The sequence below is a fragment of the Amblyomma maculatum genome, chromosome 4, assembly GCF_055883805.1.
Source record: "Amblyomma maculatum isolate TAMU_Amacu chromosome 4, ASM5588380v1, whole genome shotgun sequence".
Taxonomy (NCBI): domain Eukaryota; kingdom Metazoa; phylum Arthropoda; class Arachnida; order Ixodida; family Ixodidae; genus Amblyomma; species Amblyomma maculatum.
In genome coordinates this window covers 28,624,538-28,651,316 of record NC_139347.1, presented here as the reverse complement: position 1 = coordinate 28,651,316, position 26,779 = coordinate 28,624,538, and the positions used below count along the sequence as shown (strand labels likewise).

General features: G+C 43.2%; 1 protein-coding gene across 1 annotated transcript in view; it reads left to right on the top strand.

Annotated features, from left to right (window-relative positions):
* msps (msps cytoskeleton-associated protein 5) overlaps positions 1–26,779 on the top strand; it is a 74,032-nt gene that overhangs the window by 14,571 nt on the left and 32,682 nt on the right. Inside the window, exons 11-16 of the mRNA XM_084600956.1 lie at positions 670–844; positions 6,210–6,323; positions 11,060–11,188; positions 19,114–19,356; positions 23,018–23,218; positions 26,293–26,415. Coding sequence (XP_084457082.1) covers positions 670–844; positions 6,210–6,323; positions 11,060–11,188; positions 19,114–19,356; positions 23,018–23,218; positions 26,293–26,415 — 985 coding nt within the window. The remainder of the gene's footprint in view (positions 1–669; positions 845–6,209; positions 6,324–11,059; positions 11,189–19,113; positions 19,357–23,017; positions 23,219–26,292; positions 26,416–26,779) is intronic.

Here is a 26,779-nt window from a genome sequence, read left to right as displayed (position 1 = left end):
GATCTCTTGTTTTCAGCATCCCCCATGTAATTAGTCACCTTGACATACAAGGTTATGCCAATTGCATCTTTAAAAAGAAAAAAAGCACAAGGCTTGTACAGTCATAAATTAGATGAAAATCAATAAAGCAAGTGCTTACAGCCTTCAGTAAAGCCTTAGTGCTTTGGTGCAAGACCCCAAATATTTATAAAAATGACTGTCGACAGTCTTCATGCACTTGAAGTATGGTGTTTCATTCTCTAAGTTATGTCAGTCAGGCCCATCTTTACTTTGCACTCAAGGCAATGACTTGAAAAGCTAAGCCCAGCATAAATATGCAATACTACACAAGTGAATGGATTTATGCATTAACCAGCTTATTTCTTTGCCTATACTTAGACAGGTATGCTAGCGAACATCAGTTTCAAATAAGCACATTAGTTAGTTTTGTTGAAAAGGCCTTCGTCTGTGCAGAGACTTGCAAAGCAACGTGGGACAGGGAAAGTTCTTGTGTCTCTTGCATTTCTTTATCACCTGCGCAAGCTGGTGGAACCCATCGATCAAACGGGATAACCTCGCAGGCCTATCTCAGACAAGGCTTTTCTAGCTGGTTGGCGTCACCTTTCTTTTTCTTTGCTGCATTCTGCCATTTCACTGCTTTTGTTGTTCATAGTTGCTTGCGCTTTGCAGTGGCCAGCTGACTGAGTCCCTGCTGTCGGAGCTGTCGGACAAGAACTGGAAAGTTCGCCAGGAGGCCCTCCAGAAGCTGGCGGCCATTGTGGACCAGGCCAAGTTTATCTGCCCTGAGCTGGGAGACCTCCCGGGGGCGCTGCGAGCACGCCTGCTTGACTCCAACAAAAACTTGGTGAGCTAATGATCGTGTGTGTGTGAGGTAATAGCGGCGCAAATCAGGGGATTAGTAATTAAGTGAAGAGCAAACTGCATATATGTGCATATATGCATATACAGTTGAACCCCTTCATAAGGAACATCTACTTATAAGCAGGGAACCACTTTTACATTTTTTCACCAGACCTTATTTCGGCGCAGCCATCCTACGGCTAAAATACGCAAAAAAAGAAGGGTATGTCGTGTTGCAAAAGCGTTATAGCTTTCATTTACATATTGCATTTGCTTGGGGGACCACCGCACCGACCACACCTCGCAACTTTCTTACATTTATTTACTACTGAAACAGTTGTAAATCTTGGTCTGCTTCATGGCTGTATTGATGCTTTTCAACACAGCCTCTCCCAGCTTGAATCAAGAGCCTCATGGCCGATATGCCAAAGCTGTATATGTTTGCAGCGATTGCAAACTGCGATCGCAATGTGACGTGGCAATGCAATTAGTGATTCGCAGCTAAACTATGTGTCTGGTAACACTACAAGAATTGAGTCAAAAATGCGCCACGAAATCGTAAAAGCAGCCAGCTTACCACCGAGGTGCTAGAAGCGGCCAAAGGTATAAAACATCACCAGCACAAATATTTCTGAGAAATTTATGCTTGTTTGACGAAGGGTAACAGCGGCTGTGAGTAAAGTAACTAGTCAGTGAATGTCGCTACTCAGACGAGTGGAGTTGAAATTGGTTGGATAGCAAACAGAGCAGTTTATTTGTCCTCGCCAGAGCAGAACCACTTCTGTTTTTGTAATTTGTTTTGGTCTTGCTTGGCTATGTCTCTCGCTTTCTAGGCACAATGACTTGTTTATGTCAGCGGCACCAGCTTAGTGCTTTCTTTGCATTTACGAGATGGATTTGTCGCTCATACTGAAATGCAACGTAATAGACAATTTTCGCTATGTTCTTCAGACTAGTGCACACACCGCCTACGGTAATTCGTAATAGGAAGCTCCACTAATTGGAGAACCCAACTCGCACTCCCAATATGCTCGCTCAGATGCTCTCATATGCAGTCACACTTGTGCTCTTAATGGCATGCCTGAAGAGCTTCTCTACGTTGCATTCCCCCTGCAGGGGTTTCATTTAGTCATTTCGTAGCTGATTGACCTGCTCTTTGCTGAAATTATAATAAGTACGGCACAGGTGTGTCTCTCTTCTTTTGGTTTCACTGTAGCTGCTACTGAACCTGGCGATGGATGGTGCCGCATCTACAGTGAAACCTCGTTATAACGAACAGTTAAAAAATCGGAAAATAGTTCGCTCTATCCATAATTCGTAATATAAAATTTCATAGAAAATCCATGCAAGAGCAGCAAAATTCAATCGAAGAAGGCACAGCAACTCGGAGGGTGCCTTCTTGGGTCACGTCTGTTTATTTACGTGCAAAGAACTGCGTTATCGCGGCCTGCTTTTTTGTGTTGATCGCGTTCCATATCACGCCGTGTTCCACAGTTTGCAAACGCTCAACAAGGGCAAACCCACTGCTCTCAATAGCACTGTAGTGGCGGCGCAGTAAATCCAATGCAGCAAGCGCTTCTTGTGAAGTCTGAATGTTCTCATCGTTTGCACGGTCAGCCTGAGCTTCGTCTGCGGGATGTTCAGAAACTTCCACAGCGATTTCGGCGTCCGTCAGTACAGCCGTGGTCGCCGCAATGTCGTCGCCGCCTACAAAGTCCTCTACAGTCATTGTTGCGGGCATGTCACCTCATCGAGCTCGCAGAGCTCTGCTTCTGCTTCGTCCCCATCGTCACTTGATGCGCGGGCCTCTGCTGGAACAAAAGCTGCGTGCCGAAAGCAGTTGGCAATCGTTTCGCCTTTCACGCTGTCCCTTGCCGCTTTAATGCTCCCAGCAAGTCGATCTTCAAGTCCTGCTTCATAAGAAGCTTCACGAGAAGAGTGTCAATCAGTCTCCTCTTGTAAACTGCCTTTATCTTGAGCTTGGTCTTTAACGTCAGTTCTGCTCTTTTTTTCACGTTCACCGCCATCACAGCACTACGCACACCCGCGCATCACACTCGACACGACGACCGATGCAGCCTCCGCCGAACGCTACGACGGCCTGGCCACGCCGTCGGTTTGACAAAAAACGCGAATGGCGCAAAAACCAAAAGAGCAAGTTGTTTCCTTCCTCCGTGCAAAAAAGGCAAAAAACAACATTCGATCGTGCCGCTGCCGCCGCTGCTGAAGCGACGCTGTCGGCGATTGTGAGATGCAAACGATTTCTTATGGCCTCCGAGATCACTTCCGTGCGCACAAACAGGCACGCGGAGGTAATCTCGGAGGCCATAGATTTCTTCGGCTGTCAACTCCCAATGCCGTCGTGGTATCTGTGGCGCTGTCAGCGCCTGTGAGGTAATCCTGAATGTTTGCTGCGCCACATAACACACATGTAGTGCAACGAAGCCTGCCTCCTGCTATTAAAGTGAGGTAGTGCTTAGCGTCGCGAAGTTCGTAATATTCGTTTTATGCCGAACCACGTTCACTATGGGAAGTTAAAAATACATGTGTTTGACAAAAATATTTCGGAAGAGTTCGCTATATTCAATAATTCGTTATATGCGTGTTCATTATATCGAGGTTTGACTGTATTATTAAAATGTCAGTTACAAGCAAGACTGAGTACCAAACTTTCAGGCTAATTTGTTGCCAGTTGCCTTAGTAATGTTCTTTTCTATGTATTGGGTGTCTGTTCGTGGACGGGAGTGGCTTCCAGGAAGGCATTCAGCAGATGGTGCAGATCAGTGTAGCACAAAAGGCGTGTATTTGCTTGTCTTCAATACAATGCAACACACACACAAAAACACTCTAGCTATCACGCAGTACGCTGCAACATACTGGTCGTACTGGGCCAGGCACGCACGACTTCCTGTAAATATGCGGAGCCCTCAGGCGACTGCGGTAACTTCAAACCACGTGACTGCTTGCAGTCGCAGCTCCAACTCTCGTCTCTCCCCGCCGTAGCGTAGCCCCTCGACGCGCAGCACGCCCTCTCTCTGTTTTACAAGCCGCATCACTTGTGTACATTTTACTTTCACGCTGTAGACAGCAGAGACCACTGCCTCTCTCCGCGAGGGCATGCCTGCCGCTAGCAATATTTAGTCTGGTGGGATCTTCCGAGAATATTTTTTTTTTTTTTTTTTTTCGAAAAGCAGCAGACATATGCGGAACTGGAAAGCAGTGCATTCCCATCGTCCCAGTGCTTTGTCTCCGTAGCAACACGGCTGTTGTATATGGGCTGCAAGTGCGTGCATCGGGGCAGTGCCGAGGTGTCAACATCACTTCAGTCTTCTACATCCAGTGTCTGTTAAAAAAGAGGTCCAATTAATGAAAGTCATATAGGGCAGCCAACCATTTGGGGGAATGGTGTCTCTTATACCAGATTATCTGTCACATTCACGTCTCTTATAACGGGGTTCAGCTATATGTGCATGTATATGTGCTAGACTGTTTAAGCATTACAAAATGATAAGAGTAGCATTGTGTAAGCCGTAAATTTTTTCAGTGGGGATCGAATAGTGGCAGAACGGTTAATACTCATCTAGTATTGAATATTTGGATTGCACGGCAGTCAACTGAAGAAAGCAGCTTGCACTTCAGGAAGGGCCACCCATTTCCTTCTCACTGGAGAGGCTCATCGCACACATTGCTGGGGTTAAACTGTATGCATTTCAGCAGCTCGTCATCACCTTCTCATCATGGTTTTTGGTAAAGTAAACCAACAGGCATATTTTACACATTGTGGCAGTCTATTATAAACTGTGAGTGCCTATTGTTGTCCATTAAACTAATGTGCTTTATTTTCCTGGCAAACAGCTATTAATCCTTTAGCCACCAAATTAACTCCCAAAGGATTTTTTTTTATGTAATTCTGATTCTGAAATGTTGTTTCAGTAGGTTTTTCTTTTTTCTTTTTTTTTTAGAATTAGCACAAAATGTTAACTATGGTTTATCTTGTTGTTAAACCTGGAGTTATGCGAGAGCAATCTGCATGGCTGCGCTTAAGTTTGGCTTGAAAGTAAAAACATGACTTTTGCACATAGTAGTTTACTCTACGGTTTCAGCTTTATTTATGACATAGGGAAATCGTTTCACGTATGAGCACCCTTTGCATTCTCATTCGGGTGTAGAAGACTGCTAGGGGCATGACATCGTCTCTGTCGAACTCCAGGGCACACCGCCGTCACAATGTTCGAACGAACCTTCTGTCCTAGCAACTCGCTCTTGTTGTTCGCCTGTGCTAGCTACCAAGCTATTTGTCTTTTCCTTCTTCTTCCTTTTTCTCTTCAAACAGGCACGGCGAAATGGCGAGATTGTGGCCAGTGTAGCTCTCGCTACAAAATTTCGAAACGAAAAGCTGCTCTTGAGTGCAGCTTTCCCTCGGTGCACAATGTCCTACATGAATTCAGTCACTGATGATGTCAGAAGAGCTCTAAGAAGGGGCCTTTTTTGTCTTGGCACATTGCTGCACCAGCATTCTTCAGGAGTGGCGCCAGTATGAGATGACTGTTGTCAGGCTTAAAGCGTGCACTAATTGTGTGAAACATGGTTTTGAGTGTACAAGTACCGCCCTCTAAGGCATGAAATTGCAACCAATGCACTGGCCAACCATAGGTCATCTTTGCCTTTGAGAGGAAAGCAACATTGAGCTAGACCTTGCCGGGGTGGCGCAGTGGTTACGGCACTCGACTACTATTCCCAAGGATGCAGAATCGAATCCTGGCTTCGGCGGCCGCTTTTCGATGGAGGCGTAAAGCGAGGCGCCCGTGTCGCCTGTGTGCTGTGCGATGTCAGTGCACGTTAAAGAACCCCAGGTGGTCGAAATTTCCAAAGCCTTCCACTACAGCGTCTCTCATAGCCCGAGTCGTTTTGGGATGTTCAACCCCACAAACAAAACTAACATTAGACTAGACAAGCATTTGTAATTTCTTTATTTGACCTTTAGGTTTGGTTTGATTCATAGGGTTTGACATTACTAAGAGACTCAGACTACGAGAGACACCTTAGTGGAAGGCTTCGGAAATTCTGGACGCACAAAACTTGGGCGCCTTGCTTCTTGCTTTCATCGGAAAGTGACCGCCGCAGTTGGGATTTGATACTGCATCTTCGGGCACCACAGTCGAGCGCAATCAGTGTTACGTGGCCAAATTGAGGATCTCAAATTCTTAATTGGTGACTGGAGGTATAAACAGCGTCATTGAAAGTTGACTGGGCTCTCACATTGATGCAGCAACTTCTACAGCTAGTGTTTGCAGCAATAGCTGCAAACACTAGCCATAGTCAAAAGGTGAAAGTGCTCAAGCATTTGTTTTTCTCTTTAAATGTTTCAGGCTATCCAGGCCCTGAACATAAGCCAGAGCCTGGGTGCAGCCCTAGGTCCTCACTGTGGACCCTATGTTCGTACTCTTGCACCTGGCATGTTTACTGCTCTGGGTGACAGCAAGGTGGGTGGACAGAGGTCTATTACTTCATTTGACCTTTATCACAGTCATTGTCAAAGGATGTGTCAGATGTAAAACTATCGATTTACCTTTAGTAAACTTTACCTTTAGTAAACACAATGGTGATGCAACCAGAAGGGATTAAATCGAAACCAACAGCAAAGTTTTTAAGGTTGGCTTCAGAAACATTTTTTTCAATTTATTTACAATTAGACCAAATTGGCTTCCCTGTTAATTCAACTTGCCCAATTTTTGTAAATGAACACCTTACCTTTGACAACAAGAAACTGTTTGCTAGAGCTAAGTTGCTGTAGAAAGAAAAGAAATGGCAGCATCCCTGGACTGACAATTATCACATACTTGTGCGTGAGACTGACGTGAGCACGGTCTTCCGCATAAGCACAGAAACAGACCTTCAGGTCTTCCACTAGTTCATACACATTCATGGCTTCTGGCGGCGCTGAAACCTTAGACACCCGCTATCTCCTGATAAGCTTTTTCATATCTTGGAAAATAGTAGTCATTCTCTGATTCATTTCAATGCAGGTAGCCTCAGGAAGAACTTTGAATCTATTGATAATTTTATCATCTCACTTTCCTGGCTTTCCACTTCTGATGGCAATCTATTTGGTTTTACATCTTATCTTCCAAAGTATTGTATCTTCCAAAGTATCTTCCAAAGGCACTGCAATTTTTATTTCCCCTGAAATTTCTTACCAGCGTAGATGTGATCTCGCTCTGAATGTACTGCAATGTGAATCTGTTTGGATAGAAGCTAACCATTCTCTTTTTTCCACTGACTCATGAAAGTTGGTACTCGGCTGCATTTACCGCTTACAGTCTTCATCAATCCCAGAATTTTTGTTAGCATTAGACACCACATTAAATAAGCTATCTTTCGAAAACAAAAATGTTTTAATTCTCGGTGACATTAACATTAATATTTTAGATACAGATAACCCTAATGTTGTTTCCTATACCGATTGCTTCAGTGGGTTCGGCTACGAATCTATCATCAATGCTCCAACGAGGTGTACTTCCAGTGGATCCTCTTCTTTAATCGACCATGCCCTGACAAATATATCACCCTCTCCCCTCTCAGGGGTCATTGAACTTGACATTACGGATCATTTTCCTATTTTCGTTACACACAGTAAACCATCCCATCCTCCACGGTCAATTTTCTACGCTTCCAGATTCAACGACGAAGATTTTGTTAATGCTATCAGTAACACAGACTGGTCTCCGTGCCTCTTGTCCAGCAATCCAGAGGGAGCAATGGAGTGTTTTTGTCACCGTTTTTCCAACTGCATATCTGAGAGCACAACAATACTTAAATCTAAAAAGAATTACAAATTTCCCCATAATCCATGGCTTACAAATAGTTTATTAAGTAGCATGCGTCGAAAAGAAAATTTATACAGAAAAACGAAGAAACAGCCTTTTAAAGCTTCCTTGAAAGCCCGCTACAAAAAATACTCCATTGTTCTGAACAACTTACTTAAACACGCGAAAAGATCTTGCTATGAACGCGAACTGTGTAAAAACGCTAACGACACTAAAAAGCAATGGAGACTCCTGAGCAAATTCCTCAATTTGCCCTGCGCTAACAATGCCCCTACTGAAATTAATTTCAATGGTACTGTCTACACTGAGCCATTTGACATCGCAAATGCTTTCAGTGACTTCTTTTCTGAGCCACATAACCGACTTCCACTTCCGCCGGAGCTAGATTTGAAACGCACTAATCAATCTTTCTTTCTTTTTCCTGTCTCCTCTTGTGAAATCTAGTTGATTATTAATAGTCTCAAGGACACTAGACCTGGACTTGATAACATATCTTCACGGCACCTGAAACTTGTTGCTAATCTAGTTTCTATACCACTTTGTCATATTATTAATCTCATCTTAAAAAATGGCGTTTTTCCTGCTTGCCTTAAGATAGCGAAAGTCATTCCGGTCTTCAAAAAAAGGTGACAGACAAACAATAACTATCGTCCAATATCTATATTATCATCCCTTAGTAAGGTAATTGAAAAATGAATAGTCAGCTGCTTAGACAATTATCTAAATAAATTTAATATTATTACCCCCTGTCAGTTTGGTTTTAGGTCCGGCAGTTCAACTAACTTGGCTCTTATCTCTTTGACTGAATTTATTAAGCATGGCATTGACAATGGCAAATTTGTTGGTTCTGTGTTTTTAGATTTCACAAAAGCTTTTGATACGATTAACTATTTGATTTTGCTACAGAAACTAGAATGTTATGGCATAGTAGACCCTGTATCTCTCCTTCTGAAAAGCTACTTACAAGATCGTAAACAAATAATTAATATTAATGGAACTACCTCTCTAGATAAAACTATTAACCAAGGCTATCCTCAGGGATCTATTTTAGGACCTTTACTGTTCATATAATATATTAACGACCTTCCTACTTTTATTAGTCCAACTCACTGTGTTTTATACGCGGACGATACTACCGTGTCATTATCGAACAGGTTCATTGATGATCTTACTGTTGATTTGAATAACGTTTTATGTAACATAACAAAATAGTGTCTTCATAACCACCTGGCTATTAACCCCACTAAAACAAAGTTTTTAATCTTCAAAAGTAGCCAGAAAATCCTTCCTTGCACTCCTACGTTAACCCTCTGTTCTTACACTATCCCAGCTTCCGATAACACTAGCTTTCTGGGCGTTATTCTTGATTCTGCACTTAAATTCTCAGCCCACATCACTCATCTGAAAAAAATATCTATGTTTGGCATCCGAGCTCTCATTAAAGCACGCCCATATTTTCCTTGTTACATCCTCTTATCTCTGTATTATGCTTTCATTCACAGTCGCCTCACTTACGGGATTGCCGTTTGGGGAAATACTTACAACTGCTATTTATTGTCTGCACAGCATATACAAAATCAGGCCATCCACATTATCGCCTGCAGCACATTTTCCACTAACGCTCGTCCCTTATTATATGAACATCATATCTTATCAGTCCACCAGCTCTTTCAGTATCACCTTGTAATCGTGTTCTTAAGCTATTCCAGTTTATTAATCCATTACTACTTTTGAACTATAACTCTACAAGATTTGCAGTGAATAACAATTTACTACTCCCAAAAGTTTGTACTAGTAATTATGGAAAAATGACATCTTTTGCAGCCATTTCATTTTGGAACTCATTGCCTTTACACTGAAAACTTATATGTCCTTGCCCACATTTAAGAATAACTTGAAGGAATATTTGTTGAATTGCTGATGTTTTATATTTTTAATGTCTGATACCTGTGTTAGTGCCTTTGTTTTTGTGTAAAAATATCGATTTGCCATGTTTTGTATATTATAACCTTTCGCTAACTTTGCTGTTATTATTTATTTTGTTGTAGTGATCTATCGAGGGTCCTGGTGCAGTCTTATGACTATGGGATCCTCGTCTGTATTTTTATGGGCATATATGTAACAATATGTTCAATCTAATAAACTTTCACTTTAACTTTTTTTTTTTAACCTTCAGGCAGCATGTATTTGTGTGCTCATTCTAAATCTCGTTTAATTGCACGTAACGAAAGACCTTGACCACTTATATAGTTCGTACTAGTCCCATGATAGGCAGGATGATAATTTTACCCTTATTGCATTCCTCAATGTAAAAAGTAACTAAATAAATGATAGGCAGGTGATCGGAGTGCATGGCATTGATTTGCTAGAATTTATCACAAGCTTAAAGCAAAAAAAAAAAACTATATAAACTATATAGTTTATATAAACTATATAGTTTATATAGTTTTTTTTTTTTTTTTTGCTTTAAGCTTGTGATAAATTCTAGCAAATCAATGCCATGCACTCCGATCACCTGCCTATCATTTATTTAGTTACTTTTTACATTGAGGAATGCAATAAGGGTAAAATTATCATCCTGCCTATCATGGGACTGGAGCTGCTGGGTCATGATCTTGCCACATTATAAATAGGCACTGTTGTCTCGGGTTTCGATGTCTGGGAGGTGCTCCTGGCGCAAAAATGAATGCTTATCGAATATTTAGGGAATCCCTAAATATTCTAATCAGTTCGCTTTCGCCCTACCATCTGTTCTGCTTACCATCCTGGTCAGTGGTAAATTGACTGCCCCGGAAAGGTGGTGGCCCCGGGTTCGATCCCCGAACCGGGGAGAATTTTTCTTTAGCTACGAAGTTTCTGAGGAAACTGCATAGCTTTCCTTTGTAACCGTATGGCTGCACTTAGGTGGGTGGTTATCAATGAGTACTAGTTGCTCTCTTAAAAAAAAATGCTGAAAGAGTTCTGCATTTCTTCCAGTTTCAGCGTAAACTTTGCGGATACCACCTGGTCTGCTTTTTGGCAATTCAAAATGGCGTTTTTCATTTGGGGCTTGCTGGTCCGTATGACTTGCAGCTACACTTTGGTACGTTGAGAAGAGAGGTGAGAATAGTGATTCTGTGCAGCCTGGGAACAACGGGGCTTGGGTATGCAGAGTGAGAAGGGCGACGGTGGCATTCCAACAGATTCGAGTGCTGCATGTATTATGCACTGTACGTGGTGACAGCCCGGCACTAACAGAGCAGACTTACGCCTGCGGACTGATGCATTGCTGTGTGGATTCCCCCTGTGAGAATGACCCTGATTAACAAGTTACTCCCTTTGAGATAACACAACTTTGAGGTGCAAATATTTTGGTACGTACTGCTATATACTTATGGTCTTTTATCCATCAGAACATGGTGCGGGCGGCTGCACTGTCATGCCTCAACGAATGGTCAGCGCATGCCAGCCTTGGAAGCTTCTTTGAAAACGAGATGCTCAAGGACGCTCTCAAGGCAGAAAACCCCTTGCTGCGATCCGAGGTAAGCATTTTCGCTTCTGCTTTGTTGTAGCCCTTAACTTTTCTGTTGGGACCATGGAAAAAGATTGCACCACCTGGGAAAGATGATAGTTGTATGCCGTATGTAAAATAATGGTGCATCGTTTGCTACAATTTCTTTCTTGTTTGTTTTTGTAATGGTTATTGTTCTTGTAATACTTTGTGAGCATGGCATGATTGTTTTGAATTTATTTATTTATTTATTTAATCATACTGCAGGCCAATATGTTGGCCCAAGCAGGAGAGGCAATACAACAAAAATATTGGAATATAGAGCAATACAGAGCAAAAAGGACGAAAAACTGAGGATAAAAGTTCAACTCTGGTCACTGTAATGAAATGGACAAAATTCAAGAACACCGTTCAACTTAAGGAGCCTTTGTTCTGAAAAGACATTCCAGTTCTTTTAGAAAGTCGTTTGATTCATAAAAATTTCGTGGCAGTTCATTCCAATCGTTCACAGTTTTAGGGGATAAACTGTTCTTATAAGATTTGTTTTTGCAAAAATTGGAGCTAGCGTGTGCAGTGTAGTATGTCTTGTTCTTCTAGTAGTAGCTTTCTGAACGCATTTCGGAAGGTTTAGGGGAATTTTTTCTGACAGACATTTATGAATTCACAGCACTGTGTGGCTGTTGCAGTCTTTGTGCATGCGCAGAACATTTGGAACGCCCTGTTACAGTAGCTTTATCTGCACGAGCAGCTGGTGATGCTGTGGCACGCACACACTTCTACGCTGTTTTTGTAGTGACTGCTTTAATCGTACGCAATCCTTGCCTACCAGAGTTGAGGAATTGTGTCTTTAAAATTGATGGCAAGAAAGACAAAGCTTATCAGGTGAACAGGTGATAAAACCCTCAGAGCCGTATCGCGCAAATGTACTTCTTCCAGTGAAAGACATTAATGTTAAGGGGGGACAAGGGTCTTAAAACTAACTTTTTTAGTTATGGCTAGAATCTCACGAAACTTTGCACACAGATGTGGTTTTCTCTCCTGATTTCAAAAATGTAATTATAATTGAGCTGGTGGTATTAGATCAAAAGTTATCTAACAAAGTCCAGGGCATAATTAGTTAATTTCTTATGCAGCTTTAATGAACTTTCTCATTGCATTTCGTTGCTTTTAATTTCATAGATTGATAGCCAAAGTCTTCCCATACCCGATGACATCCTTCGTTTTCCTCAAAAAGGCATGTCATTCTCACATACTATGGTGAGAGTAAAAGGCTGCATTATTTGAAACGAACTCATTAAGCTAATCTCAAATTGACATTTATCCATTGCCTAAACTAAAAAACTAAAAATGTCATCGGGTACTTCATTTCTCTCTGAAGAAAATGGTACCAAAGTTATTTGTGTGAACTAAAAAGAAGTTATCAAAACCCTGCGTAAGACTGTAGAGATCCACCAAAAATATGAAACTGAGAAAACGGCATTTGAAGTTTGACCACATATTATAACTTGGACAATCAGTAGCCTCACTGTGATATTTCTCACCAAAAATGTCATGCTCTTCCCATTTCCAAAACTGTCTTTGGATTTTGATTATGTCAAATAAAACTAAAATTATCACCATTACCCATGGCCAAGGTAGTGTATGCCATTAGGAAATCAGCAAAATTTTTTGACATGCAATATTATTTTAATGGCAATTTGAAAAAATCTCGATAGAGTGATGTAAGTGTTGGATCACCCCCTGATCTTTTCAATATGACTGCAGTGGTGCTAAATTTGTCATTGTCACTCAGCAACAATGTAGAGAAAAAGCACAGTAAGGCTGAGTGCAGTGTCCAGAAACAGCACTGATAAAAACGTATTTGCATTTTGAGACAACCTTTAACTTTTGCTACACTGCAGCTATGGTAATATAAATGGAATCGTTGTGAGGCTTTGTTCTTTATGAGGAAGGCTATATACTAAACATATAACAGTATCCTCCCCAAATACTGGTAAAAGCTTGCCACAAAGTCTAAATATACCGCCACTAGAACCAGCGGGAGAAGCATTATTTACAACTTCATATGCCTGTGGCAGTGCCCTTCAAGGCAAACAGATACTCAAAATTACGATAAAACGGTCTTGCAATATTAATAAACCTGCACAAAGTTAAAGGCTAAAGCACCAGCGGCATACTGGAATGACCTAATAAATTGGCTAATGTTGCAGAATGAAACTTTGCTACTTTGCTGTACAGCGCATGTAGGGCCGCACGCGGAGTCCCTTGCTGGAGCTAAAGCTCGAACTTTCACACCCCTTGAGCGCAGCGACGCAATTACTTAGACAATCTGAAAAAAAAAAAAAAAAAAAAAAAAAAAAAGGAAAAAGAAAAAAAAAAAAAAACGAAACCGTCCGCGGAAAATGAACGCGGACGCGGGCAACGGCGCGATGTCAGGCTCGCCTGTCGTCTGAAGCGACGCGATAAAAAAGCAACGAAGTGGTAGCGTCGGTGAGGACCATGAGTATCAGCTGAACAGTTCAATCTATCGATGCTATCTTTGATGCCTCTGAACCGCTCGCAAACGATTATGGGCCTGGTGCGCTGCAGCTTTGGCCGAACATGTGGCGCCGTCTGGGAGGCGCCGCTGTAAAAGGCGGCTGTCTGGATCCGCAACCGTGGGTAGCGCCGACGCTGTGTTCCGATTTCTTTTTGGTTCCCCGTAAGAATAAAAAATAAACAGCGACTAAAACAAGGGCCTGTACTTACTTAGTCATTTCGAATCTCATATCTCACCCATTGCTTTTCGTTTCGGCTGCGCATTTCCCACTTTTTTTTTTTTTTTTTGTACAGTACTCGACGCTAGATTTCTTTCAAGCATGCACGAGCGATCGCTTGTTTGTATCGAGCGCGGAACACGCGAAAAACGCACACAAAAAAAAAAAACGGGTCTTTTTTTTTTTATTTTACTTCTGGACCCAACTCGAGCTCTAATAGTCGTAACAACTACTAAAAGTTGTAACCAGCGCTGGCAGGTTTTCGGACACAGCCTGTGTTGTAGAGAGCACGGAGCCTTCCTGCCCAACGAGAGCTTTTTTTTTTTTTTTTCTAACGACTTAGTTTCCAGCTGTTCTCGGTGCTCGCTTTTGGGAAGCCTAGCCTGACGTGAAAGACGTAGAAGCACGACATGGAAAGCGAAGCACATTGCAGGAGTGCGCGCTTGCTGACTTGACACACGTTCATGGCTCCCCGCAAAGAGAAAACGTCCTTTTAAACTAACAGCTCGATCTGTTGTTATGTTTATGGGTGTCATAATAGTTAAAAAAAAAAAAAAAACCGTCGGCAGGCAATCGAAAATCAAGTTTTTTTTTTCTTTTTTTCTGCGGTTTCCTTGGAAATCATACGAGAGCGAAGTGTCGCATCGTTAACAGTGGCACCAGGTCTTGCAGACGCAACTGGCATCCGTGATATTGCGTGGGTTTGCTAACAACTACATAGAAAAAAATGGATTACATATGTGGTAAAAAGACGCCGAAAGGGCCGAATAAAACTTACCTCCAAGCTGACGTCGTAGAAGGCGGTTTTCATTTCGTTAGCGCATTTTCTGAAGATATCCGAGGGCCCTTCTGCACTGTGAAGTTCCCCGCGCACTCCACGCACGTGCTGGCTTCGTACAGTTTCTGACCGCGCACCAAGCAGTTATTCTTAAATCAAGTCTCAACATTCCCGATCACGCGAAATCCCCCGAACAGCACGCGCTGTGGAGCTTGCTCAGCTATGGCTGTTTTTCCGCGCACTGAACCGTCACCACTTATTTCGACGCATCGAGTAGAAAATAAAAACTACGGTAGAACTGCCGAGCGCCGAAAAAGCACGTGCACGCAAGGCCCGACGCCTTAGGGTACATCTCCATATACAGCCTGCTCGTCCCGTCCTGGGGAAGACGTGATTTTTTTTTTTTTTTTTTAAGAGCCTTTCTATTGACCAACGGAGCCCAGCTCTTGGCTGTCGCTTCTGGGGGGTCTAGCATGCCGTTTCCACATACACTGCCACCGAGGGGAAAAGCCAGTGCTGCGCATTGCACACTGGCTTAGTTTTTGTTTTATTTATGTCTTTACTTTCAAAGTGCCATATTGTTCGGGTTCCGAATTCCTACTTCAAAGGAGAAAAAACAACCGTAGAGCCGCCAGCAGAAGCGCTCGCGCGCCGACGATGCGCTGCGCCCAAAGCGCCGGCGGCCTTCTCCCAGACGGCATGAATGGGTAGCGGCTTTCTTCGCTTTGTTTTTGGTTTATTTTTCAACACGCACACATGGTACATGTGTCAGTTATGTACGCGTGTGACACGAGGCAGGAAATGACCGACAAAAGTTTTCTTCTCACAAGGTTTCTGCCGAGAATTACTTCGCGTTCACTCCGCCGCCTCTCTTCGACGAGCAGACATACCACATATGGGTGCGCCGGCGGGAGGTGGCGCTACTTGTTCCGGAGCAGTCGCGCCTCCATACCAGCGCACTAGGCCCATACGCCGCCGGACGTGCTGCAGCTAGGTCGAGAACACGCCGCGCGACCCTGGCAGCGCGCCGCCGCAGTCGTTCTTCGACGCGCACTCGCTAGGCGGACCAGCACCGGCTGCGGGAACGACTGATAACGATCGCGAAAGCGCATCATAAACGAGCGAAGCAGCAGCCGCGACGAAGAACGTTACAAACAAAACAAAAATGGCGTCAGTCGCGCTTGCCAATGGGAAGCGCGAGACGAGGGGCTCGCTTCGCGAGCGCGCGCTCCAGCCAATCAGCGGACCGGAAACGGCTTTCGGAAAACCCGCGACGGTGGTCGTTCTGTTTGAGCGACGTCATTTGGAGATGTCGCAAAATGCGCACAAAGAAACAAGCTTCAAAACAAGTCCAAGATGGCGGCGGCCAGCCGGCTGCTTCACCCGCGGCGCGCGCGGGAAGTTCGAACAATTTTCACCACTTTTTTGGCCATTTCGAGGCTCCCGTGGCGTTTTAAAAGTCGATTTTACCGTATTTCCCGATCGAATTCAGTGTTGATATTTTGAAGGCTAGTGCTCAAAGGTACAGACATTCCGAAAATGCATTTTTCTCAAAATCAATTTTTCGGCCATTTTTGACCAGTTTAAGACCCGCGTCCCCCCTTAAGCCAAACTTCAGGAATTTGAAATTTTTTATTTTATTTATTAGTTATTTATTTATTGATAGTTCAAACTGTCTGTGCTACTTGGTTCACAAGCTTCATGGAAGTCTATGTATAATTAATTCAGTCGGTCCAAACAAGAGTCTGTCCCAGCACGAATAATTTGAACTACATGCTGCCATGGGTAAGCAGTGTCCAGGTTTGCACAGCGCGGTAAGCAATTGTCAAAACAGCCTTACTCAGACCTGAACTGCATTCTGCGCGGTCAGCTGCGCTCCTCTGATGGGCATGGAAAACCAGGTGTGGCAATAAGTGGACAGTCTCTTCTCCGAGAATAGGCCAACCACATAGTGGCAATTTCACCTTTATGGGGTTCGCGCCAGCCCGCGGCGATGGCAGCTATTAGCCAGGCAGGAACCAGCCCACGAAGACGAGCTGTGCGTTTCTTTCATTCCATCCTCATGGTTCTGCCGTTGCACTAAATCTACTCTTGCAAAGTGCAAAAACACGGACGAACAAGTAGGACAGACAAGCGCTGAACTGCAACTTTATTTTGGCAATCTGCAAACCACATGTATAGGCCTTCCTGCAGAAAAAACACGCACGAGGGGGACAAAAAAATAACCAAGAGGTCTTGCCTTGCAAGAGGCAGTTGCTACGAGGGATACATTATGACAGGAGGGGGACAAAGCACTGAGGTTTATATGGTGTGTGGATCACCAAAATGAAGTTGAAGTTCAGTGCTCGTTTGTCCTGCTAGTTGCTCCGTGCTTGGTTCTTGTCAAGTGCCATTCCTTTATTGTGAAACGAAGCCTCCTCACAGAAGACCATCTCGCCATGAAGGATGCTGGGGAGGCCCCTACCTGTTTTCGAACAGTTCTGCGACTCTCCCAACAGCATGCGTGAACTGGTGGAAATGCAAAAAGTAGTCATTATTGCGCTGTTCTCATCTGAAAAACAGGCAACCATTACCCAGTCTTTCACCGAATAAATTTGCCATGATAGAAGTAGTTTGTCTGTTTTTTTCTAAGTGATTCAATAATTTGAATGTTTTCTTTCCGATCTCGAGGTTTTAAGCTTTTACTGTATAGTGAGTATGCAACTCCTGCAGAGAGTTCGGCATGACAATTTCAGTTTTTGCACCTTCAGTAATATGCAACTAGCGTCACAGCTGCTGTGGCACTGCACCAACAACCATGGCACTATTCGCTATGCCCATTAGCAGGCATGACACTGGAAATCTCCAAATACAGTGGTCGTTGAGCGTCAGTGGAGTGCAGTCGCACTTCGGCTTGCGTGCTGTCACTGTTTCATGTGCGGTGACCGAAGGCAGTCAAGAGGCCAGCACTGGGTAAACCACCATTGTTAGGTGACATTCACAATGTCCCAAGCCAAAACTCTTAAAAGTTTTGGTGTAACAGCTGAATTTTTGTTGCATGGATTTCTGTGGGAGCTAGTTGGGTTATTTTATGAAAACTCCGCGGTGGTACAGTGGGGTTAAGATGCCCGGCTACTGTACAGGAGTTCCCAGGTTCTATTCCGACCGCCGCCAGCTGCGTTTCGATTTAGGTGAAACGGGGGGGCGTCCGTGGGCGTCTCTCATAGCCTAAGACGCTTCGGGACGTCAAACCCTATAAGCCAAACCAAACCAGGCAGCACCCAGGAACTTTACAGTACAGTTCTTATGCATTCAGCTTGAGTGAAAAAAAAGGTTGCATTGTCCAGGGAGGACCTCTATCTGTTTTTGCCTAATCAGAGTTCTTTACCAAGGGCAAGCATGATGTTGAGCTGTTTTAGTACCCTGCTGTATGTTCAGTATTCAGTGGCCCAATCCTAGGAGCTGAGCTTCTGAAATTTTGTTCATCAACATGAGAGAAAAATTATATCATTATAAGGTTGTTTTTTTTTTATTATTATTGCTGTGCTTGTAGAAAAATACAACTGACCTTTCATTAGGAGGCAGACAAAATAGGGCTCTGTTTTTCTGTTGTTTTTCTTATGTATTTTGGTTCCGTGTTTGCACCTTCTACTTACATTGTGAGTTTCACACTTAGTACTTTTGTAGTACTTTTGTTGCTTTATTTTTCTCTTGTTTGTATGACCTTCCCAATTATTTGGTTTGTTAGTTTTTGAAAGGAAGGTCTTTCACCATGATTTAGCTTTTTTTTTTTTTGTCCGGCCCTTATCACGCACGGCCTTACCTGTCTCCGCGTGACATGTCCCCAGTCATGCATAACATTCATTTGGTGTGTGGTTCTTTTTGTGTGCGACATGTAAACATAAGCTAGCATTCTCACAGGCTGCCGTTGGCTATACCCTCAGTCACATTGCCCCTCCACTTTATGTATATATATATTTTTATTTCTTTTTCTTGTGGCATGCTTGTAATTTGGTGGTTGTCAAGGAGGCATACGGTTTTTGTGAAACAGTCTTTTGCTTTTGAAGCTCTTTCTCTGTTTATTTTACCAACTTTTGCAGGGAGGTTTTAAAATCATTTGAACATTTTTGTCTTAAAGAAGAGCAGTTGCAGTCAGCAAGGATCTGGGTGCAGCTGTCATAGCTGGACAGCTGTCATTAAATGAACAAAAGCAGTGGGTCATTTGTCTTTCTTCTAAACAAGGCTCGAGACCCTCAGTCTCAACTACAGGCAGCACCGGCATAATTATTGACGGAATGTGGACGAGGTATGCACTGCGCATTGTTTCCACTCGTCTCTTTTTAGTTTTGCTCGCTGCTGCCCGTCCTTGTCACGTTTTTGGCGTGGCAGAAAAAAGGGAGACTGACGTGCTTGATGGGGGGCTGGGGTCCCTGTGTTGTGTAGCTCTTTGGCTGGCTGGCAGAGCGGCTGGGGGCAAGTGACGCTCGCGGGGTGCCCGGTGCAGAGCTGGCCTCGTGCCTGCCCCACGTGTACCAGTGCCTGGAGGACCGCAGTGCCGAGGTGCGCAAGAAGGCCCAAGACCTGCTTCTGCCCTGCATGCTGCACCTGGGCTACGAGTCCATGGCACGGGCCACCTCGAAACTCAAGGCCTCCTCCAAGACGCTGGTCATGGCCCAGCTCGACAAGGTGACGCTTGCCTTGTAATGATGGCAGCACTCTGTGTTCTGCGTTGCTGCTGTTTTGTTTTGGCTCTTGGCTTTGTTAAGTCTCTTGGCAGAAGAGGATGAAACCTCCTCAAACGTCGGTGTAGTAATTGCGTGGACAGACAGCATTAAAATGAAAAAAGTTGTTTAATATGGTCGTGCCCATTTCTTGGTGATGCAAATTTAAAGTAGCAATGATTGATGGTCATTTATGTTTAGGACTTGGATTGTCTTTTTCTTTGCTATTTGGAATCGAAAATGCAGTTTTTAGATTCTAACAGGCTGAAATTGGGCAGGGCGAAAGCAGCAGCCGTGAAGCGATTGCGGGTGCTTTCTCATGCCTCGTCGTGGCCTGTTGCTGTGGTTACTTGATTTCTTATAATGGCAATACTAGAACAAGATGCAAGCGCGGCTGCTATTTTATTTCAGATACAGTAGAACCCCTTTATAGTGAAGTGACTGGGACCAGCAAAAACCTTTACTATATCAGGGTCTTTACTATACCTGTTTTTGGTGATATATGGTCCTGAAGATGCTGTCTGGCAGTTAAATTCACTTACTGAACATATCGTGTTGCTTAATGAAAAAAACACTCTGATATAGTTTCCATCTCTCTCTGATCATCTCTTCGAGCAATTTTTTTCAGTTATAAAAATCTTTTACATTTAGTGTAAGTACCTCCACAAGGACAACGTGGCTGAATACAACAGAGTTTGATTTCATGCAAAAATCAAAGCCTTGCATGAGCAGGGTGTCACTTTTTGCTGTTTCTTTTTTTTAAAAGGCAATAATTGATACATGCGCATGGCAGTCAAGTGCTGCAAGACCACTCACACTGCACCTCTACTTCTTGCCTCTGTTGCCTCATGCTTTGTGCTGCATGGTACCATGAATATTCGCCATTTCTTCCCCTTTCGTATTTCTTGCTGCACATTTACTCTCCCTTACTTACTGAACGGACCGCACCGCCTCCTTTCCATGTTTGTAGACAGCTTTACTTTTTTTTTCCCCTACACGCTGCATGCTTTCCCTCACGGCTCCAAGGCCTCCTGAATGCTGCTAAGCCTAGTGGTAAAGCCACTGAAAAGTACATTCGTCGTTATTTTTTTGTTTTTATATACAAGAACATCTTTTCCTCGCGATTCTAGGCAGTGCACGGGCGGCGATGTCATATCGTGGGAGTCATCGCAGCGGCCAGGCGCACTTTACTATAACCGATTTTTACCAAAAAATGTCTTTAGTGTAAAGGGGGAAAAATGTACAGTCGTCTATGGAAGATGAACTGGGACTTCAGTTTCACTTTACTATATCAGAGTTTTTATAATGTCCGAGTTTACTATAGTGGCGTTCTACTGCAGTTAATGTGACATGTGCAGATTGAACTTAACAGCTACTAAACCTCGAGTGACCTTGAGAATATGTTGCATTCATGGGACATTCCATTTGCAGAGATGAATAAGCAGAATGGCACACAATGAGCACAAAGTTTATTGCAGAAGACTTAAGCGATAGGTACGAATATTTTTTGAAAAGTCCTGCAAATTAGAAATTAAAAATGGTCAGTTATACAATCGTCATCCTTTCTGTGTGGTAAATGCAGTAGAGTTCGCCACTTATTGAGCCACTATTTTTTTCTGGAAGTGTCACCCATACTTGAAGGTTTGCACAAGAACAGTTGTCAGCCTTGCTCTCGCTGAAGGATGCTCTTCAGTGTGGTTGCAGTGCATGAATGATGGAAATTTTTAATACAGTTTGAATGCATTCGAGAAAGAAAAAGTCAGAATATGCAAACAGTACCACACACATGAAAAAGAAACTGCGTGCAGAGCTTGATCATACATCATAACAGTATGCAGCCTGTAATATGGTCATGCGGAATAATTATTTTATTATTTGTTACTTGTGGCCTAGCTTCAGGACCTCTCTTAAGGTCATCATGCCTTCCATTAGGTACACGTTGGAAATACATGGGCTACAGGGCACCACATGATAATAAATGGAATTTTTTCATGACCACTTGCAGTGCCAGTGACTCCTTCACTCGAGCCCTCTTCAGAAGTTTTATGCGACAGCTGAGCACCAACCATATGTCACCTTTCTGTGTGATAAATGAAGAAAGCGAAAAGTGTGGTTTTGTACTGCATTTCTGGAAGTTTAAACTCTATTTTCAAATAATTTGCCCAGATTTTATGGTTTCACCGCGGTCTAGTTTGGGAAAGTCTGAAATATTCTCTTGCTGCCGCATGTTTGTAAATTTCGAATAATCACTCACCCCTGTTCTTCAGCACTTGCACTCTCGGTTCGCAGCAACGTAAATGGAAACCGGAAGCAGAAATGAAAAACGAACTTAAACCAGAGCACACCTACACATATCACAGTGGCGCTGAGCTTTACCAACTAGTTATAGGATCAAGCCCACGTCAGTGCACGTTAAAGAACCCCAGGTGGTCGAAATTTCCGGAGTCCTCCACTACGGCGTCTCTCATAGCCTTAGTCGCTTTGGGACGTTAAACCCCACAAACAAACCAACCAACCAACTTCTAGTTGCAGTTACTTAATGCCGGGAAAATTTTATATCGATTCTAGTAAAGTCACTGGGACCGGCGAAAATGTTTACTATATCAGGTTCTTTACTACATCAGTTGCTGGTGATGACATGATCCTGAAGATGCTGTCTGGTAATTAAATGCTTAGTTTATGAACACATATGGTTGCTTTATGAAAAAAAAAACACTAAAATATCTCGTGATTTTAGGTAGCGCTCGGTGTGGCGATGTCATTTCGTGGGAAGTCATCGCCACAGCCAGATGTACTTTACTATAGACGAGTTTTACCAAAACTGTCTTTGCTATAAAGGGGCAAAAATGTAGTCATGTATAAAAGATGAACTGGAACTTCAGTTTCGTTTCACTATATCGGAGTTTACTATAGGCTGGTGTTCTCTTCAGCTGATTGCCATTTATTGAGATTTCAATGTATTTTTGTTTACACCTGCCCTTGATCGTACTCGAGCGGTCTTGCCACATACTGGTAAATCACCAAGTAGGCGCAGAGAACTGGGAAATGAAGGTAAATGCAAGCAAGCAAAGCAAAAAGCGGGAAATAAGCAAAAGTGGCACTTTAATGAAGTCCGTTGTTAGAAAAAATATTGGAAGGATGTTTAAGCTTCACCTTAAGAGTATAGTGTTGCCAAAGTGTCCACCTACTTCAAGGATAGTTCATGTATGCGAATGAGGAACCATGAGGGCAGTCAGCAAACGGAGGCCGTTGAAACTGTCCCATCGTACGCTTAAATGCCTAGCTTAAGTCAATACTGATGTTCCTAGATTATAGAAGAAGAAATAAAATATGTACATTTTTCTGAAATATACCCTATATTGATATACGTAATTCTGAAGTATTTTTAATTGGAAACATGGAAAACTGTTGAATTTTTTTAAAATTCGTTAATTTGAAAAATTCTTTAATGTGACATTCGTAGTAACGAGATTTGACTGTATAACTTTGCTTAAGTCTTCGTTTGGGGGACGCGTGGATTTTTCTTCTTACAGAGCTTAGGTACATCTTTATGCAAAGTGTTAGCACTTAGGAGTTGACATGCTGCTCTCTGTATGCATTGCTGATGTCACTGAAACACCGCACAGGTTCGGCCGCAGCTTCCGGCCAAGGTTCCCCCCAAGGGCAAAGCAACTATTCTTCGGGGTGGGAACTCTCAAGTGGCGGCACAGCAACCCGCTCCAGGGCCACCACCCAACCATTCGGATGCGGTGTCGCCCGATGAAGATCAGGGAGCCGTCGGTGGCAGTGGCGGAGGACGTCTGCTGAAAAGTAGTTCGAGGGGCAAGGTGTGTTTCGTTATTGTACTCTACCCATCCTTGATTACCAGTGAGGTACCGAATTTGCTCTAATGTAACGCGACTGCAAATGTAACGCGAGCGGCGGCTTTGCATATTGCCCAATGGGAAAAAAATAATATAATAAATGTAACGCGAGATAAGCGCGTAGCTTTAATAGACTTTGTATCCCTTGCAGTCTCATCAAAAACGCTCATTCATTGTCGTCGTCGGAGGTCGAGTCGTCCCAGACTATGTCTTGAGAAGCCTTTGCGGTCAGGCTCACATTTAAAAATCATCTCCTGCTGCATCCATCACCTACATATGGTAGATGAGTTAACGTCTAACCGCCACAAAATTTCTTGATTTTTTATTCAGAATAGTTTTTCTTTGGAAGTGAGCGTGATAATGTATTTTCATAATATTTTCATAATCGGCATCTGCCTTTGATGATCACTAATTGCGGTTAAGAACACATGGTCTGAATTGGATTCACTCGCGTTTCATTTAGAGGTGATAGCGCGCTTAATTCATATGCATAGATGATTTTTTGCAGGTGTCTAGGGACCTTAAAATTTTGAAGGGAAAGAAAAGGTAAAATTGGAGAGAAAATATCGATCTACATATAACACGATTAAAATATGCCAAATAAATTCTCATCCACATAGAGGCCAACTACACGAAATCTTGAAGAATAGGAAGCAAACACTTTTGAAGGCATAGCCTGAAATTTTTAAAACGGAAGCATATGGCACTGAACTAAAATTTTAATATCTGTACCCAGCTATATGATGTTGACTTTAAAGCTCACACTGTTCCACAATGAAACTGAGGAAAAGTGCAAATTTGAACACAACAGAGCACGAAAATGCAAGCCCAACAATCAAAAAGAATGCCATAAAACCATTCAGGTGAATTCCGCTGCATAGCCAGTGACAGCTGTTGCTATTTTATTCGGTGCAACGTTCACTTCTATGGGCTCAAATAAACGTGCAAAAAAGAAAAAAAAAACAGCGTAAACTTGAGGAAACTATTCGCACAGACGACAGTCCAGCAGTGGAAAGCCAATGCGCCGAAGCCACTGGGACCGCCGATGGCTTACGACGAGCAGCGCCCCTGGCGGCCAAAGTTAAAACCATCATCAGTGCAGCCACCTCCTCCCATTGGGAGACCCCTCCACATGCCACACTAGCCAGTATATTCTAGGCACTACCACGAAAACCGAAACCGAGGGGGGACGGATCCGATATGGCCGCACCCCGGCGCTGCTTTAGGCTGACCGAATCGCAGTATTCGATGATAATGGGAGGGTAGACTTTGAGATCCAAAAGTCATGAAACAAACTCTAGTTATATAGTAAATACGGTACGTGGAGGTGTACAGCATTTGTCTTCCTTGATTAAAAATTGCACTTTGAGCAGGTTTGTCACTCGGAGTTGTCTGAAAGGTTTTTTTCCTTTCTGTGTGTGCTATACACAGGGTGTCTAACAACCAGGAAAACTGGGAATACCAGGAATTGTCTAGGAAATTTTATGCACCTTGAAAAATCGGTGAAATGTCAGGGAAACCATAAAAAATTTTGCCATGTCAGGAAAAATGGCACAATATATTCTGCAGTGCATGTTCTTTTTTAGCTGGTGCACAGTAGGTGTGTTATTCATGCAATTTTTTTTGCTGTCTCGCCAGTGTGGCCGCTGGCCGTACTGAAAGGCGAGGCACAATGTATTTGACTCCAGTTCATAGCTGAGCTGTCACAATAGAAGAACCAATACGCACTTAAGGCGGCTACTCAATAAATATGTGGAAGCGCTGCATGAGAATAGCGTGCTTCAAAAAGCAGGAATAACCGTGCCGGCAGCGGCCAGCACGAAAGCAATCGGCGAGCTGTGCTGCCATGCGCGCGCACGGCTTGGATTGCATGGCGCACGGATTGGCTCGGCTATTTGTGGGGTGAGCGGCTCGTGTACTCGGAGGCTGGCATCAGTACAGTATTTGCATCAGAGCTGTTTAGTATTACCAGTTGCAGTTTTGATTGGTCAAAATTTGGGTGTCTACAAATAGTGACGGCACCTGCGGCCATTAAAGGAAACTGTCTAATTTGCAAACTTTCAGATTTTTCGTAAATGTACAACCACTGTAAGTGTAAAGTATGCTCAAGAATTGCAGAAACAAAAATTTTTAGAAATAAAAGCAGTAGAGGTAATTAAGGTGAAAATGAAGAAAAAAAAATTGGATTTCCAGAAGGCAATGATGCCAATAGCAGAAAGCTTCTATTGACCGCTTCCAGATGACGCGACAATGCATAGGCACCTGAAAGGTGTGTACTAAAACCAGTTACTTTTTGAAGCGAAGTTTCCCAACTGGTATGAGTCCTCCACTACACCATCTCTCAGCCTGAGTCGTTTTGGGACGCTAAGCCCCAAAACCAAACCAAGCCAACTGGTATGATCCAAAAGCTCTGGTTAGCATCAGTGTGCTTTTAATTTTCAGTATACTTTTGATGTTCGTAACAGCCGTTAACACTAATGACAGCCTTTTTACTATCGTAAATTGCAAAATATGTTTAGTAAATAGCTTGTTGATGTGACTTATTCGTCTATGCTCATTATGGCCAGCAGCTATATTTTTCAAGAAGTCTCTTCACTCGTCAGGATACTTTAACCGAAATAATCAGGGAAAGCCTGGAAAAGTCAGGGATTTTGAAAATAGTGATTTGATAGACATTTTGTGTACAATGCCTCCTTGCCAACTTGTGGCCTACTGCTGTCGCTAACCCTGATAACCTGCTGTGTGTCAAAAACTTGAAAGTGCCGCTTTCCATTGTGGGGCAGTGTGTATGATGGTCGAAATAGCTCTTGGTTTGGTCAGTCAATGAGAGTGGAAAGTGTCTGATGCTTTGAGCAACCTATGCTGTCCTTGGTGTGCGGGATCCAGGTGATGTAACCTTTTAACTTAGTCCTTGAAGCAAGCATGTCTGATACAGTCACTCATTGCATTGTGCTGTGTCTAAATAGAGAAGACATTGTACAGTGCAGAATGGTTGGATGTACTGTGTCCCTTGCTTTATATTTCCCCCATTGAAACAGATGCCTACGAAGCCTGGAAGCAGCACGAAGTCATCCCGAAAGGAGGAGGAAGTGGATACAACTCCCTTGCTGTCTGCCAACAACCTGAAGGAACAGCGGATAGCATACGAGAGAGCTCTGAAGGCAAGTGGTTTCTTCCGATGCAGTCAACACTTCAATGTCAACTCTATTCTATGCATAATAGCTGCACACTTAAGTCTGGTGACAAGTTTATCGTATATTCAAATTTTCTCTTAATGGGGGACTCCCCTCTTTTTTGTTTCAAATTCTCGGGTGCAAAAGTGGAGGGTGAGTACATTATGGGAGTGGGTAGGTTACACGACGACAAATACGGTATCGTTTTTTCGCATCGTAAGTGCCGTCACAAGCCGATTTCTGTATAGAATTATCGATATATCGAACTATTTCGCGATTCCCTTCGGGTTCGATATATCCGGGTTCGACTGTAGTTCTTGTCAGTTTTTTTAGGCCAGTCGATAATTCGAAC